Source organism: Crocodylus siamensis, chromosome 5 (assembly GCF_052110815.1).
Source record: "Crocodylus siamensis isolate JL-2025a chromosome 5, ASM5211081v1, whole genome shotgun sequence".
Taxonomy (NCBI): Eukaryota; Metazoa; Chordata; order Crocodylia; family Crocodylidae; genus Crocodylus; species Crocodylus siamensis.
Window position 1 is genome coordinate 55,412,763 of NC_143399.1, and position 16,777 is coordinate 55,429,539.

The following is a 16,777-nucleotide window of genomic DNA, read 5'->3' on the forward strand; positions in this document are numbered from 1 at the left end:
GTTCTGTTGAGTGCACAGCATAAATCAGTATTTCCCCCCTATAATCTTGTACAGCTATACTGAACTTAGGTGTTGCTAATTCAGATGATAAGTACAATATTTTTATTCTGAAATATCAACATTCTAAGGTTGACAGTATCCCATAGTTTCTAGGGTTGGAAAGGACCTGAGTAGATCATCTAGTCCGACCCCCTGCCATGGCAGGAAAGAGTACTGGGGTCAAACGACCCCAGCAAGGTGTACATCCAGCCTCCTCTTAAAGACCCCCAGGGTAGGAGCCTGCACCACTTCTCTTGGAAGTTGGTTCCAGATCCTAGCTGCATGAAAAGGAGGGACTGTGCTTTATGAAAGTCGCTGTTGAAACAAAATACTTCCTTACTTCCACAAATCAATTGTCTGCTTTAGTTTTATTTGGTGCCAGGAAGTGAAAATAATTATGCAGATCAAGCATGTCAGGCCTTCTTGATCTATGCTTTGGAGGATAGGGGACTGGTAGGGGGCACATGGAGGTACACGTGACCCCCCCCCCCCCCCCCCCCCCCCCCCCCCCCAACAGGGCCAGTGCCTCCCCGACGGTGACGGCCAACACTGCTGTTGGTGGGGCTGGTGCCCCACCTGACAGGGTCAGTGGCTTCTGCGGGTGCCCTCCCAGATTCAGGAGGCACCAGTCGCTCATACTTCGGACATATCTTATGATCAATTTACATTGTATAACTGTTTGAGTAGTTTGCATAACTGGACTCCACTGTATGAATAGTTTTAGACTCTTTATAAAAACACGAGACCTTATTAGTTTCTCAACACACAGAGAGAGATTGTATTCAAAATCAGATCACGTTGCAACATTTGAATTAAATTTGAGCATGATGGTCTGATCCCAAGTATAATGATAGGAAAATGAAATGTAATCAAATTCATTTTAAAAGTGGAATATCAGACAGAGTTTTTCCTTGCTTGCCTTGTATCCAACAGAGGAAGTGAGGCAACTAGAGAATATTTACTAAGGTCAGGAATATATTAAGAGAAACACAGGAAAAGTGTAGCAGGTTTGTGGCCGCTGAGGCTGCCCTGATGGCCTCTGGTGGCTGTGTTCCCTGCCTGGCTCAGGCTCTAATTCAGCCCTCCCTTGTTCACTTACCTGACATGCTTTGTTCTTACTAGAGATAGTGTAATGGAGGCTAACTGTGGGCTGTTAGAGAGAACCTGAATCCATGCAAGTCATTACCAGGCACCTCCTCTGGAACCTGTTCACCTCAGCTTGGCCCTCAAGGCCCTTCTTGACTCACTTATTCCCTTGCCGGGCACCTGTAACCTTAAGGACAGATTGTGTGGCTCCGTTCCTCCCCTGCACCACACACCAAATGTTGTGGATGTTATTGTACTATTATCCACTCTGTAGGGGTCTTGGCCTTATTGGTCTCTATACTCTCACTGAGCCCTTTAGCCCTGGCCTATGATACAGGACCTGGCTTCTAGGCTTCAGCCTCCCTGCCTGACTGTCCCTGTCATTCTCAGTTCCTGGTAGTGGACTCCTTTTGGCCCCTACTGAGCCCTAACTCCAATTCTGGGTCCGTTGGGACCACCTGGCTTTCCCAGCCCTGGCAATATCTGTCTAAAGCCCCTGTTGGGTTACCAGCTCCGTGGGTAGACCTTGAGACTGATCCAGCATCTGGGTCCTAACCTTATGTGACTTAGTGTCCAGGAAGTGTTGCATCCCAGAAGACTGGCTGTGTGAGGCAGCTCACACCACTAACTTCCTGATGCCACATTTCCTGGATGCTCTGGCTAAGTACAGACGATGAAAAATCTGAAGGTGGAATCAATTCAGTCTACACAGTTTCTTCAACCTGCATACAGGCAGTCCTCAGACTTATGACATAAATGGTTCCTGAACCACATATTAATTCTAAACGTTGTAACTCTGAACTGATTTTCCCGTAGGAAACAATATTATAATGGGGGATTGGTTCCTGAACCAAGGCCTGATACCCTATTTTCACACAAAATAACTAGGAATTTTGTACAATTATAGATGAGTCATATAGCTGCATTAATATATTTATATTGTAAATAGTAGTCGTACTGATTTGGAAGGACTTCTTTGAGGTGACTTGGTGGACTTCTTGAAGGGCTCTTGGTTGGACTTTTTGAAAGGCTCTTGGCTGGAGTTTTCTCAGGAGTCTTGGCTGCAGGTTTTTCTGGAGTCTCGTCTGCTTTCTTAAAGAAAGTGTCCAAGGAAGTTTGGACAGATGTTCTCCAGGTAGATGACATGGTGAACTTGTTTGCTGATGTGGTGTGGTGTCAGACCAAGTGTTGTAAAGTCAAAACTGACATCAGAAAGCTGAAGTGGGGTGTCAATTTATAAATGTTGTAAGTACGAAATGTTGTAACTCAAAATGTTGCAAGTCAAGGACTGCCTGTAGTTTGGACTATTAATGGACAGTGTGATAAAGGCATCTTCCAGGTCCAGTATTATTATGGCCCCACCTTTATCTTTGGGCAAACTGCCTGCCTTGCTTGTCTGCCATGCCTTGTTGATAAGTGATTAAGATGTCAGATAGACGAGAGGCTGCCCTTCGTGTGCCCAAATGACTGTGGGCAATCAGTATACACTCCTACTATCCCTACATGTGTCCCATGCCTTGCTGATGTCACACTGTGTGATGATACTCTGGCTCAAGGCCGTGTCAAACTGGGCACACAGTTGGATCTTTACCATACTGCCCCCTCTGGGGCCACACATACTACCCTCATCTCACCAGGGCCTCTTGCACTTCACTGGCTCTCACCCGGTTTCTTGCATACCACCTATCCAGGCCGCACTCACTCCACCCTACACAAAGAGATCCTCAGGCTTTGTTCTTCACCCCTTGGTTAGCCCTGGTGCAGTCTTTTGAACATCTCCTGTGGCCCTCATCCAAATGGGACTGAGCAACTGCTCAACTATGAGCCTACTTCACCCCTGGTCCCTCACTGGACCACTGTGTCCCTTTCTTGGGCCACAACTTTGCCCCTAACCTAGGGCCTCAGGTTCAGCTGCTACTCCTTGAGCTTTACCGGCCCCACAACTCTGTCCTGCAACTCTCAAGGCCCAGGGTCTTACACCCCTTTGGGCTCAGGTGCTCCTTTTTGGGCAGAAAACATTTGTTTGCAAAGATGTGTGTGTGTGTGTATGTATGTATATGTATATAGATATGTGTGTGTGTATATATCTTTGCAAGCAAATGTTTTCTGATATTTAGTAAAGAGGTCTACGTCTACGTCTGCTTCCTGTTTTTTCACGTGTCTACACTTACTGGTTTCATTCAGGCTGTGGCAGTGAGAGTACTGAAATACTGGTAGAGAGACTGCTCTTGCAGTGTTCAGAGACTCTTAGGAAGAAGGGAGTACCTGGAACTACACAAGAGTCTAACTTATTGAAATGTAGTGGAGTCAATAAGCTTCTGTGGTTCAACCTTCAAAGTTATTAGTCTAGGTTATGCCTATTTATACTGAGAACTGTTATATGTGCTGGACTTATCCATGCTATATTTATCCTTCTTCTCACACACTTCTATGTGCGATATGCTTATACATGAATTGAGTTTATTTAGTAACATACATTTAGATAAAATTACATTATTTCTTTATTGTGGGACAACAGTAACGAACACAAACTGGAATAAAATACTTTTAATTCTTCCACATTACCAATCTGTCAATGACTACCAAATGCCTTCAAGCAGGTGCCCAGTTTGGAAAGGAGGAGCATTATTCATTGACATTAAAAAAACAAAGAAAAGGCGTGTTTGAGGAAGAACCTGTTATGCAGGAGTGGCTGCAAGAACATCGGGCTAACTATGATGCAGTGCCTGACCTTTTAGTAAAGCTACGGGAAATTAAAGGGTGAAATACAGCTTAAAATGTTCTTTCCAGTAGGCATTTCATTTACATTTTGAATAAGGAATTATTTTTTCTCGTTCCTTGGACAAAATGAGCTTATCTTGACAACTTTTTAACTTTTCTTGGGAGTTTTATTTCCTTTTTAACTGCAAACTCTTTGATTTCCAGGTAGAACACCAGTATTCCCACAAATTCAGTGTGACAGTAAAGGAAGCCAGAAATGTCACGAAGGGGGCTTTTGGTGATATGCGTGAGTACTCATTTTTTTGGTTTCATTTCTCTCTATTTCTCCCCTGAGGACCTGCATTTCTTCATGCAGAGTGTAGTACCCTGAGCCTATATTAAAGCATCATTAGCAATTTCTCTCTAAATGTCACTAATGTTAAGGAGTTGTTTTAAATACAAGGAGTTGTTTTAAATACCATACTTGCTTTTGCATTGTTCATTCACTTCAGTTGATGTGTTAGTTCTACCTCCATTCCCACACATGATCCAAAAGAGGATGAAGGAGTTGTGAACTGCTTACAGTACCTAGAATTAGTCAGTGACTTAGTCAGAAAAATGGTTCTTGTATATAATGAAACTGAAAATTGCAGTGTGTTTAGAAGTCTGTGGTCTGTTAGGCAGTACCATGACCAACCTAAGGACCTTATGAGTCAGCACAAAAAATAAAGCAGTTTTCACAGTTCACAACTACACACTTCAGTTTACTCTGTGCCCTTAAAGTAGCTACAGACGTGGCAAGAAACCACCAGGATGACTGAAAAGGATTGGGCATTTTAAGAAAAATATACAAAAAAAACATGTCAGCTTCTTGTGGTCTTGCGTCTTTAATTATGGCTGTGCTATTATTTGTTCATCTATCCTACTTTCTTGCATGGTTCTTCTGCACCTGGCCCCTTTGTCAGGTATGACAGTGGTGACTCCTCTGTGTCTGGGGATTTGTGAGTGCAAGCCACTGGCATGAAGGGAAAATGAGGAACCCTAGCTATGTGGGGATAAGAACACCCATTGAATCACAGACATGGAAGGGGCACAAAGAGCCCTGGCCATGATAGGGGCACGGGGGAAGAGGGGATGGAGGATACACACAGCACTGAGCAGTGTGGAAGACACATGCATGGGAATGGAGAACAGTAAGAATCCCCGGTGTCTGAAATGAGTTCAGCCCACAGAAATGGCAAAAAGTATGTGATGTTGTAGTATACTCTCCTATTCTTAGTTGGCATTAAAGAAGGTCCATCAAAAATGACAGTTTGTCAAAGCCAAAAATGTTTTATGAAAATAGTTTGGCTTTGACAAAATTTGCTAGACACAGGCAGGGTTTTATTGAATTCAGCCGGGGAAATCTTTGGCCAGGGCTTCCAGGATTCATGGCCTCAAGGCAAAACTGCCAAAGCATTTCAATTGTGTATATATATTTATGAAATCAAATGTACCACATGGTATTGGAACTTGAAAACTCTTGCATCATATTAGTTATAGTGCATAGATGTTAGACATCTGAGTATTGTACTGTAGCTCCTGTACTTTGTGCAGATACTTCAGGGGCTGGTTGGGAATTTTCCGATTAAGTGCCTTTTCCCCTCTATCACCATCAGAAAAGGTTTATTGTCAAAACTGAAACTCTTTGAAGGAATGAGTCAGCTTCTCTGTCCATTAGAGATGGTTTCTATCTTCCAGGTTGGAATTTCTGGTGAAAACCAGAGATTTGTTTCTTAATATGTAAGAGCCCAGTGTCTGGACACTTACTGCTGATCTTCCACATTCAAAGTGTAAGTCCCAGCTCAGTTTGTTTTTAACCAAGGACTTGAACCTCAGCCTCTACAGATGAGCAGTTTAACTATAGTCTATGGAGTCTTTCTGACAATAAACAGCAGTGGTCTTGACTATCCAGGATTTTAACCCAGATAAAAACACAAGTGTTACAGTCATTTATATGCATAGCTCTTCCAAGATGCATTGCTTCCCCTCTGCCAGGTGTTTCCATGAAATGACTGGCAATTAACTTGAATGAACTGCAGTTAATTTACAGATGTGCATATCATTCTCCTGGGAAAAAATCTTAACACATTAGTGGGCCAGAGAAAGACATTGTGAGTTCTGAGATGCTTTTATTTCCTCTTAGCAAGTAGCTAAAGGGTGGTACATAAATGCTTACAATACAATCCCTGGAAGGTAGAATTGAATTACTGCTGCTTGTCTGCTCTTTCTATTCCCAAGTACAGTGTAGCGATGACTAAAATGTTTTATTCCCCAAGTTCAATAACGTGTGCTTAAATTTAAGCTGATGCTTAAATTTCCTTTTATTCATTTTAGAGTGCTCCCCTTGCTTTTGAAGTGATTTGACTGACAGAAGCCAGGGAATAGTGTAAAAAATCTGATTTTATTTCAATTCACACACCTGTGTAGAAATACAGTTAAATATGAGGAGAGGTAAAGTATACTATGTCTGTTTGTAGTCTGTGTCTTGTGGTCTAGGATGCACTTACTAGCAGAGAGGTGCCTGCCCTTCTTGTTTTCAGATGCTAAACTACATTAAGAGAAACCAAAAAAAAAAATGCATTTCAAATAGTTACTTCATGATATTGTATGGTATTAGGAGTGGCAGGTACAGTGTGTTGGATGACCAAGTGAGAGGTAATACAAAAATAGCTTGAACAGAGCCTGTAGGGTATAAAGTCAACCCCTCACTGCCCCTGAGCATCAGAGGCAATTCTGAGTGTGCCTGTTAAAGGTTCATTTTGAGCTCTGTATGAAAGCCACAAGGGCAGATACATTTCAGGAACAGAAAAAGATTGCTGTGTTCTTAAATTGACAACAATACATTAAATGGTTGTAGAGCCTTCCATGAAGGAAGAGAGAGAGGAAAAGGGAAATAGTGCAAATGTTTGAGGATCCTTGTGCCTTTTGAACACGTGTAACTTATTAGAGGTATATGTTTAGGATGAGAATATAAAAGAAATGAGAAGCAGTCGAGGAGTGTGTCATGGACCTGAAAATAAAAGCTCAGCCTTGTGTAAATGAAAGACAAAGGGTATGTCTACACAGGTATTTATGTGCATCTAAACTTAATATGTTTTTTGCTTATGGCACATTAAGGCAATTTAGGCGCATGTCTACTTGTGGATGTGCTAAAGCACATTAAGACACATTAAATGTAGGCGCGAATAGCTAAGTCGCATTAGCGTATTACTACTGTACATTAGTGCGTCTACACATGTGCTAATGAGACTTGGCTATTTGCACCTAAATTTAATACCTACTTTATGCAGGTATCAAATTTAGGCTCAGCTAGCCTTAAATTGCTATTTTTAAGGTACATTAAGGCTGTGCATATGTAGACATGCACTCTTAATGTGCCGTTAAAAAATAGTGATTTTAGGCTAAGCCCACTTGAAAGAGGCACATGTAGATGTGCCCAAAGAGACTCTTAGACCAGAAGTTGATAAAAGTCTGTGAGAGATTAGTAAGAGAGAAAGGTATGGCACTATAAAGATGGTATATGTATATGCCCACCTGCAGAGAAAACTGAAATACAAAATATGTCTGAGTGCAGTTAAGAAAGCAGCAGTAGAAAAATTGACAGAAATTAAGTTGGGAAGCACAGGGACATGGCATGTTCAAAACAATGCCAGTGATGTAGTAATTGGAACAAGTATAGAAATGGTCTTAGTTTGGGGCAGAAATGGTAGAAATTGTATCAATAAATTCAACCATTATGCTAAAACGTGCAGAGAAAGCAGGAAAGTGCATGCAGTAAGAGCAGAAAGAGAAACTTCAAGTGAGCAGGAGGAGTTGTCTTAAATACAGGGAGGACCACAGAAACTTGAAAGACTGGCTACTTAAAATACAAGGTACTTATGTAACCTACAAGATAAATATTGACACAGAAATGAATGTAATAATAGAAATTGGATAGAGTGGTGTAAGGAACACACAAAAATTGAGAGAACCAAAAGTGTCTGTGAAAGACTATAATAGAAGGATAATCCCAGGATCAGAAGACCATGTTCTGACACTTAAATACAAAAGGAAAATAACAGAACAAAAGTTTGTGGTAATATGAGTTTTCTTACTTTATATACCAAGTCCTAGGGATTGGGATTACAAGCCAATGGGCCAGAAGGGAGGGACAAATGCAGGTAAGTAGACATTCATAGTATAGCAACAAACATTAAAAAGGGTAAGTAACAGGGAGTAGTCAGTACCACTAGAATACACAGATTCAGCAAATAAAGTTCCCTCCCCCACCTCCAGAAGTGCACCCAAGAACGAGCCTTCAGTCCAGACCGACTCTGTACAGCTGTGCTATGGGGTTGCTTCCCATTAATTCCTTGGTAGGCAGTAGCACCACCTAGGGAGCTTTTCCACAGTCTGGTCACCCTAGCTGTGAAGAAGCTTTTCCTAGTGTTAAGCTTGAAATGGTCTTCAAGGAGTTTGTGACCATTACTCCTAGTTTTCTCCAAGGGTGTCCTGATGAACAGTTGTTCACTGACCCCTTAATGTATGCTCATGATGTAATAGTAAGCTGTTACCAAGTCCCTTCTCAGCCTTATCTTTTTCAGGCTGAAGAGTCCCAGGTCCCTCAGCCTTTCCTCATATGGCTTGCTGTGCAAGTCTCTGTTCATATATGTGGCTCTTCTCTGGACTCTCTCAAGCCGTATCATGTCCTTGTTAAAGTGTGGCACCCAGAATTGGATGCAGTAGTCCAGCTGCAGCCTCACTAATGCCAGGTAGAGTGGAAGAATCATTTCCTTGGTTTTGCTGGAGATATATCGATCGATGCATGCCAGAGTATTATTAGCCCTGCTGGCTATGGTGTCACGCTGCTGGCTCATGTTCATACTGTGGTCTGTTATTACTCCCAGGTCCCTGGGAGTCCTTTTATTAGTAGTGCTGGTCAGATTGGCATATCCAAGCCTGTAGGGGTGCAGGGGATTATTCGTCCCCAGGTGGAGCACTTTTCATTTCTTGATATTGAAATTCACCTGGTTTTGGTCCACCCAACTTTCCAGCTGTCTAGGTCTGCCTGTATCTGCAGTGTATCTTCAAGCATGACCATGTTTCCCCAAAACTTGGTGTCATCCAAGAACTTGGCCATTGAGCTTGTAACCGTTGGGCCTCGAACAGCTGTTCTTGGGCAGCTTTTGCTCAAGTGATAGGTTTCACGTGCCTCTCAGGTTCATCTTGTTGCTTAAGCCAGTGTCTCCCTCCCGAGTCTCCAACCCCATGCTCACCTGCCATGACTTGCTAGACCTCGGTGTGCGGGGGTTGTCCTTCAGGGTGTGCTCATTGGCCCGTGGCTCCCCGGCAGTTACTCACTGGGCTCTACCACCCCTGCATCCCGACCTCACGCCTCCTATGGAGCGATGTCCATCCGGTGTGCTCCTCCTTCTGGGGAGAGGGCACCCATGATGAGAACTTTGTCTCCTTAGCCCACCTCTCCGTTACCCCTCCCTTGGGGGGGCAGGGAAGAAAAGAAGAAAGAGAGAACCTACGGGGAAGATCAGTTCTCTAGGGTTCAGGCTCGGCCCCACTACTCGGGGACCCACTTCCCCTCTTGTGCCCAGTAGCCGGGGAAAATGTCCAAAAAAAAAATGCCTTCACATAAAAAAAGATCACTGGGCAGCCTGCCCCTCTGGCTTCCCTACGACCCTTCCTGGGTCTCTAAGGGTAGCGGGTTGTCACCTCCCTCCCGTCGCTTCTACATCCACCCTCTCACCTGCACTGTGACCCATCTGGATCCGGCGGCAATATCCACCCTGACAGCAGCCCCCCTGGGGTTCTCCTGGGCTCCTCTTCTCCCTGACGTGACTCTTTCCATGCCCCATCGCCTCCACACTCCCACCTGCCGTCCGTTTCGTCTCTCCTGATCTCCCTGTCAGTGTCTCCGGATGGTGCTCTGGTCAGTTCTTCTCTTTCCCATGCGGATCAATGTTGAGGGGTTCCTCCTTGGTCTGCCTGTGTTCAATCCAGCTGGCTCTGACCCCTGGGTCCTGTGGAGAGTGGCCTCTCTGCTACTGGCATTGGCAGCAGCTGTCCTCCTTGTCTCTCTGCACCAAGCGCAGCGTGCATCGCCACTTTTATTTGCGTCTGCTGGCGTTTAGCACTGACATCACCAGCCAGCCACACTTGAATAAACAGGTGACTGATGAGTCACGCGGGCTCCTCCTTCCACCCCTTGTGTGCTGTGTTCCAAGCTGCCGGTAAATATTCTGCATTGCAGCATTTCCCAGGACAGAGCTCTTCACCCCCACATCCAAATGATTGACGAAGTTGTTGAATAGTATTGGACCAAGCACCGACTCCTTCAGGACACCACTGGCCACTTCTCGCCAAGATGACACAGATTCATTCATTACAATTCTCTAGAATTCCTACCCCACAGCCAGCTTCCTACCCACCTAAGTGTCTTACAGTTAAGCCCATAATCCTCCAATTTTCTTGTGAGAACATTATGGGATACCAGATCAAAAGCTTTTTAGAAGTCAAGGTATACAAGATCAACCTCCTCTCTCTTATTCAGGTGGTGAGTTTCCTGATCATAAAAGAAGATGAGGTTGGTATGACAAGACCTGGTAATGATGAAGCCAGGCTGGCTGTCATTCAGAATCCTACCTGCTGTAAGCCTATTGCACATAGACTCCTTAATTAATTTTTCCAGGATTTTCCCTGGGATAGAAGTTAGGCTAACTGACCTATAGCTACCCTTGTCTTCCCTTCTCTCCTTCTTGAAGATGGGCACAACATTATACCTCTTCCAGACCTCAGGGACTTCTCTGGAGCACCACACATTTTGGAAGAGCTTTGTTAGGGGTTCTGTGAAGTTGTCCATGACAACCAAGTCCCTTGCACACACAACCTCTGTCAGTTTTTGGGCAAACTGTAGATTGGGTTCTCCCCCTGGTTTCATGGTTTGTAGTATACACCTACAGTTAAGTCTCTCTTGCTGCCCCCTGCTTCCCACCGCAGCTTGGCCCAGAGGGTTTTAAGCCATTTTTCTTTGCAGTCGATGTCAGCCTCTGAGGAGGAGTACTGCTTCTTCACATAGAGAGCTACACCTCCATCTTTCTTCCCTACTTGGTCCCTTCTATGCAGGGCATAGCCCTCTATCGCTACATTTCAATTGTGTGAGGAGTCCCACCAGGTCTCTGTAATCCGTACTAGGTTTAATGCCCACTGGAGAGCAGGAGAGCTAGTTCCTCTTGCTTATTCCCCTTGCTCCTGGCATTAGTGTACAGGCACCTGAGTCCTCTTACTGAGGCCCTTGATGTTGGTCCCAGGGCAAGCTCCAGTCAATGTTTCCCTGTCCCCCTGCAATCTTAGTTTAAAGCTCTATCTAGAAGATTGACCATCCTGGCTGAGAACAGGGACTTGCCTTTCCACGTGAGGCAGATGTTGTCTGTTCCCAGGAGTCGTCTCTCAGTGAAGTGCTTGCTGTGTTGAGAAAACTGAAGCCCTCTCAGTGGCAACACTGTTGGAGACATTGGTTCATTTCCTTGATGCATCCTTCCCTCATAAGACCATGGCCTACAACAGGGAGCACAGAAAAAAAGACTACCTGAGCCTCCAGCCCCCTGAGCCTAGCCCCCAGAGCCCTGTAGTCACTCATGACCTGGTCTGGATTGCTCCTGGCTGTGTCATTTGTTCCTAGGTGGATGAGGCACATGGGGTAGTAGTTGAAGGGCTAGACGAGCCTGGGGATCCTCTCCACAACATCTGAGACATGGGCCCCTGGCAGGCAGCATACTTTATAGCCTAGGAAGTCGGGAGAGCAGATAGGTTCCTCAGTGCCCCACAGGTTATGAAGCCCCTGGTAGAGTCTTGGTTGTTGATGAAAAAGCCTCCCTAGTTCCCTTGTGGGGCCAGGGTCTCTGTCCTGTGAGTACACACAGGGCTTCATTTGATTATAGTGGAATAAACCAATTTGAATGATGCAGTGAAGACAATGAGGGTAATATGCTCCTATGCTATAGGCCTGAAGCAGAACATGAATGTTGTATATGATTCAGATCAAGGACTATTGCCATGAAATAGCCTACATTTTTCCTTGACATATTCTATAATATAAATAGCAAATTATACACTAACCAGAACAGCTCAGGAGATACTAAATTCAACCATCTCATCACCAAATCTAACCATGGTTCGATATCAAATTTGTTGCCTTGCCGTGTGTGTGTGTGTGAGAGAGAGGAGTGTGCGAAGCAGGCCATATCCGATTTGGATTTGGATTCAGTCCAGTTCGGGGGACAGTGATTCAATTCACTGATTCCGATCACTGTCCCAATTCAATTCAGCCAAATCCTAATCTGAAGCTTCAGTTCTGATTTGGAGAATCAGTGATTCGGTCATAGGCATAGCTTTATATGATTTTTATAGGTAGTTGAAGGTTCCAGGTGCAGCACTTGAATGCTGAGATGGTGGGTCGATGGAGCACCCCCCCGTCCCCTCCCCCCGCCCCCCCCCCCACAAGCTCGGTGGCAGACCTGGAAGTGGACTGGCAGTACTTCCCGTCTACCCCTGGGTCTGTTGCTGAGTCCCCTCCCCCCAGACCTCCCTGGCTTGGTGATCGGCTGCAGGGGGACCCTGGGTACTCCCCCCCCCCCCCGACCCAGGAGGCACCAGTCATTGAGCCAGGGTGAAGGGGAGTCCTCCATGTGCTCTACGGTGGCCCCGGAAGTGGACCAGAAGCGCGTGAGGTACGTAGAAAAAACATATAAAGCTGTGTCTATGTCCAAATCGTTGCATCTCTCTAAATCGAATCAAAGGCTTCTGATTCAATTCAGAGACATTAACGGGTCTTCTGATTCAACTTGGTTTCGGAGATTCAGTCGCCGAATTGGGCCAAGTCTCCTCTGAATCGAATCAGCAACCAAAGCTTCACACAGTCGTGTTTGTGTGTGTGTGTATGAGAGAGATGGGTCATCCATATATACATATTCATGATGGGGCAAGAGAGTGGAGATATATAATTTAAGACTGTAAATAAAAGTGTAAAATGAAAACTGTAGTTTCTCATCACTTTACATGTAGTGTGAAACTAATCTAGCAATATCCATTTTCTGCAAACACATTTTTTGATAGAAAAATGACAGCTTTCTTTCTGTTAGCACTTTTTTATTTAGAAAGATTGAGGAAAATTAGAAGAAGCAATTGTTTAGAAAAAAATTGATGAAAACTTATTTTTATCCCCTTTGAAAGTTCTTGTGCTTCTCCGTTACTCTGTCATTCTGCAGTTTGTTGCATTACATAGAAAGAAGGTCTATTTACATAAGAGAGGAGCTTCTGCAAATAAATAGGATGTGAATTATTTTATACTTCTGTGCAATTGTTTCAATTTGATGGAAGACAAGGTTCAGTTCACCCACATCAGTATGCCTGTAAGGAAAAACAATTTTGACAAGTCTATCAGTAAAGTCAACACCATGTCAGCACTGTGTTTGTATTTTGCGAAGGTTGAGTGCTGTAACCTGTGTACTTCTGGTTGGGCTGTGCATTGCTCATTTTAGACTCACACGCATAGCAACACTATTGAAGTTTATGGAACCCTTCCTCTAAGAATTCTCTCTTTTAAGTAAGCATTTTACATCACTGTTCTTTGACAATCTAAACTGCATGTTTGCAATATCTAGGCTAAGAAGCAGGTTTAGCACAGAAGCAATTCACAAGTGTCATTTTAAGATTGTTTTCTGTATTCCTTTATAATAATTTGCTTCCTTTTATGTCTGTCATTCTGTCTGTCATGCTCAAAAGAGCATGTTTGCACTCACTTTTATGGACTTTTAGTGATTGATTTCAATTAGTTATGGTGTACTCTTGGTATCTGAGCAAACATTGTCCCTTAATACTCATAATACCCTTACCAAGGTGAAGCAGAAAATAGACACCAATTGAATGCAGAAAGAATGGCAAGAGTAAGACAAAACACAACAAATGAGCAAAGAGGAGACCAAATGAGCAAAGATGCAATGGACAGGCAAAGGGTTCACAGAAACAACAGCAGACAGGCTAAAAGAGTAGGCAACAATAGATCCACTGAAGATGAGATTGAGGAACATAAATGTGGGTTGATGAACGTGGTGTGCCATTTTGTAACTCTATAAACTTCCAAGCTGAAAGACCATCAGATGGCCAATTCTGGAGTTACTGTAATAAAATTAAAGTGATTCTGTCTCCAAACAGACTGTATCCACAGTATTTGTGGGATGTCATGATGAATGGGAACAATGAACGTTACCAGAACTTTAGAACAAACATCATACAACAGTACATCGTTTGTTGAGCAAAGATCATTGTGGTGAGACGTATGCTTCATGGACTGTGTGGAGGATTGAATCCAAATGCACTATGCATGGAAAATCGTCAATGTCTGAAGAAATACCTGAAAGATTTTACAGAGGAGACGCTTGGAAATGTTGATGGATACCAATTGTATAGGAGATGATCAGGCAAAAAGCTCAAGTTGCCTATGACACAGTGGATAACAGAAATGTGGTACCCTATAACAAGTAGCCTATTTTTACAGTATGGGCTTTTACAGTAGTTACTGCTAGAATGTAAACTAAGGTGTGGATTTAACAACATGGCAACTCTGTAGCAGCTACCTGTGTGCATACTCTTACAAGGTGGTGTATGGAAAGTACCTTGCTGCTACACAAAAGTGGAGTAAACCACCTTGTATTCACAATGGAATATGACTGTGTCAAGAGCAGTTTGCCACAGAATAATAGGCATAGACTAAGTTCATACCCCAGTTTACTTTATACTTGTTGGCGTGCCTATATCCAATGCAAAGTAAAATAAATTGAATAAACAGCAGTTTAATTCTGAATAAGCAGTGTTGTAATAATGGGTGGGTGAGCAAGGCACAGACAATGTGTACTGCCTAAGGATAAGTGTGATGCCAGAATGAAGCTAGGCAGTGCCTCACCCTTGTCTCCCTTTCTCCCAGAACCCTGCAACTTCCCTGCAGTGGCTCTGGCCCTGGCAATAGCAGTAGGGATAGCAGAGCAGAAGTGGTACACAAGTGTGTGTGTGTGTGTGTGTGTGTGTGTGTGTGTGTGACAGGCTTCAGTGAAGACCATTCTGCAAAACGTAGTTCTAAAATTGAGAAAATGGCACTACATTTCTGTAAGAGAGACTCTGGAAGTACTGGCAATCCTTCCCAGAGTTTTATAGTGTGTGGGAGGGCACCATTTGCTACATCCTCTGTAAAGGTTGCATCAGAATGTTTAACCTTGTTCACATTCTCACTGCCTGACCAGAGAGTTCTTTTGATTGCTGTATAGAGGCGTAGCAATTGCTGTATAGAGGTGTAAGGGAACATGCCGCATCTGTGAAAAAATATCTTCTGCTTTGACACCTGAAAGATCCGTGTAAGAGTTTCTCTTGTTATAGTGAATGCCTGAACGTTTGACTTCTCTGTGACCTGGAGCAGTCCTGCTGCATCTTCCCACACACCCTTCCCAGACTCCCCAACCTCCCTCTGGACTGGGAAAGGTGAGGTGGAATTTCCCCCCAGCTTGACTTCTCCTGTGCTTGAGAAGAGTTGAGCTGCCATTGTTCTCCCAACCTTCTCCAGAAAGGGTTTTGGGGGAAGGAGGGACACAACCTTTCCTCACCATTCCACTCCTCCTGGAGTGAGGCCATGGGGGCCTCAGCTGCACTAGCAGCATGCGCAGCAGAGCAGCGCAGGGGGATGCTCTGGAGCTGCCAGGAATGTGGGACAGTTCCTACAGTTAGCACAGGATAATTGAGGAAAGATGTAGATTGGACATTAGGAAAAACTTATTTTCTGTAAGGGTATCTGGAACATGCTCCCAGGAGGAGTGGTGCAGTTACCATCCTTAGCGATGTTCAAAAGGAGGCTGGACAAGCACTTCATTGAGCTTGTTTGAGTTCAATAATCTCCTGCCCACGAGACTTGATGATCTTACAGGTCTCTTCTGGTCCTTTGATTCTAGGATTCTAATGACACACATGTGCAGAAAGAAAAAAATTCTTATAAGTTATATACTTTGATAATAATGAAAAATAATGATGGTCATTTTTATTATTTTTTGGCAGGCAAATTAAAACACTCCTGAAGTTTGAGAGAGTTTACTTCAGTCTTGTTTTTTTAGGCATGAGTAACAGTTTCTGTAATTTCTATATCTCACTTACCAGTTAGAATATACTCAAAGAGAGAACCACAGTGAGCAGGATAGTTTTAAAATTCTAACGGAAAAAAACTGAATTTATTTCATGAGTAGGTTAACCACAATGTTACCTATTAATTTTAGCACAGGGATTTTTAGGTGTGAAATTTAATTATTTTGAGAGTTGCATTTGAATTTAAGAAACTGGATTATTAGTAATTTAGCAGAAATAAATCAGAGGATGAAACCTTATTAAATTTCACCACCTAATATTTTTAAAAAGTGAAGATTAAAGAGTAAAGTGGTGATAACTGATACTGAATATCTGTACTGGCATTTTAGATTATATGTAGATGCTATTTCGTATTGCATAAAGTACATGTAGGTTCCCATGTACAGCTGTTATCTTCAGTTGTCAAATACCATTTCCTAGTCAGAAGAAACATTCTAATTTAAGATCCCAGCCTGATCCTGTTGAAAGTCAATGCCACAACTCCTATTTATTTATTTTACTGAGACCTATGAGTGCTTAACTGCTTTTTAGTTTATATTCTCCTTAAATAAACTGTAATAGCATTGATGATGCATAGGGGGTGCACGCAGGTGCCTGTGCACCCCCTGAGTGTGGTGGTCCACTCCCTGTGAAAAGGCACCACTTTTCACCACTTGCCACCCCCGCTCCACTGCTGACATCATCAGCGACATCTGTGCATGGTCACTGACTGCCGGTTGGTGCTTGCCACCCACTTCCC

At 43.6% G+C, this 16,777-nt stretch overlaps 1 protein-coding gene across 3 annotated transcripts in view; it reads left to right on the plus strand.

Moving 5' to 3' along the window:
• Nucleotides 1-16,777, plus strand: part of PLA2G4A (phospholipase A2 group IVA) — a 112,542-nt gene that overhangs the window by 23,494 nt on the left and 72,271 nt on the right. For all 3 annotated transcript variants that reach the window (XM_090048899.1, XM_090048900.1, XM_090048901.1), the window contains one exon: nucleotides 4,051-4,132. In XM_090048899.1, the coding sequence (XP_089905025.1) occupies nucleotides 4,051-4,132 (82 nt within the window). The remainder of the gene's footprint in view (nucleotides 1-4,050; nucleotides 4,133-16,777) is intronic.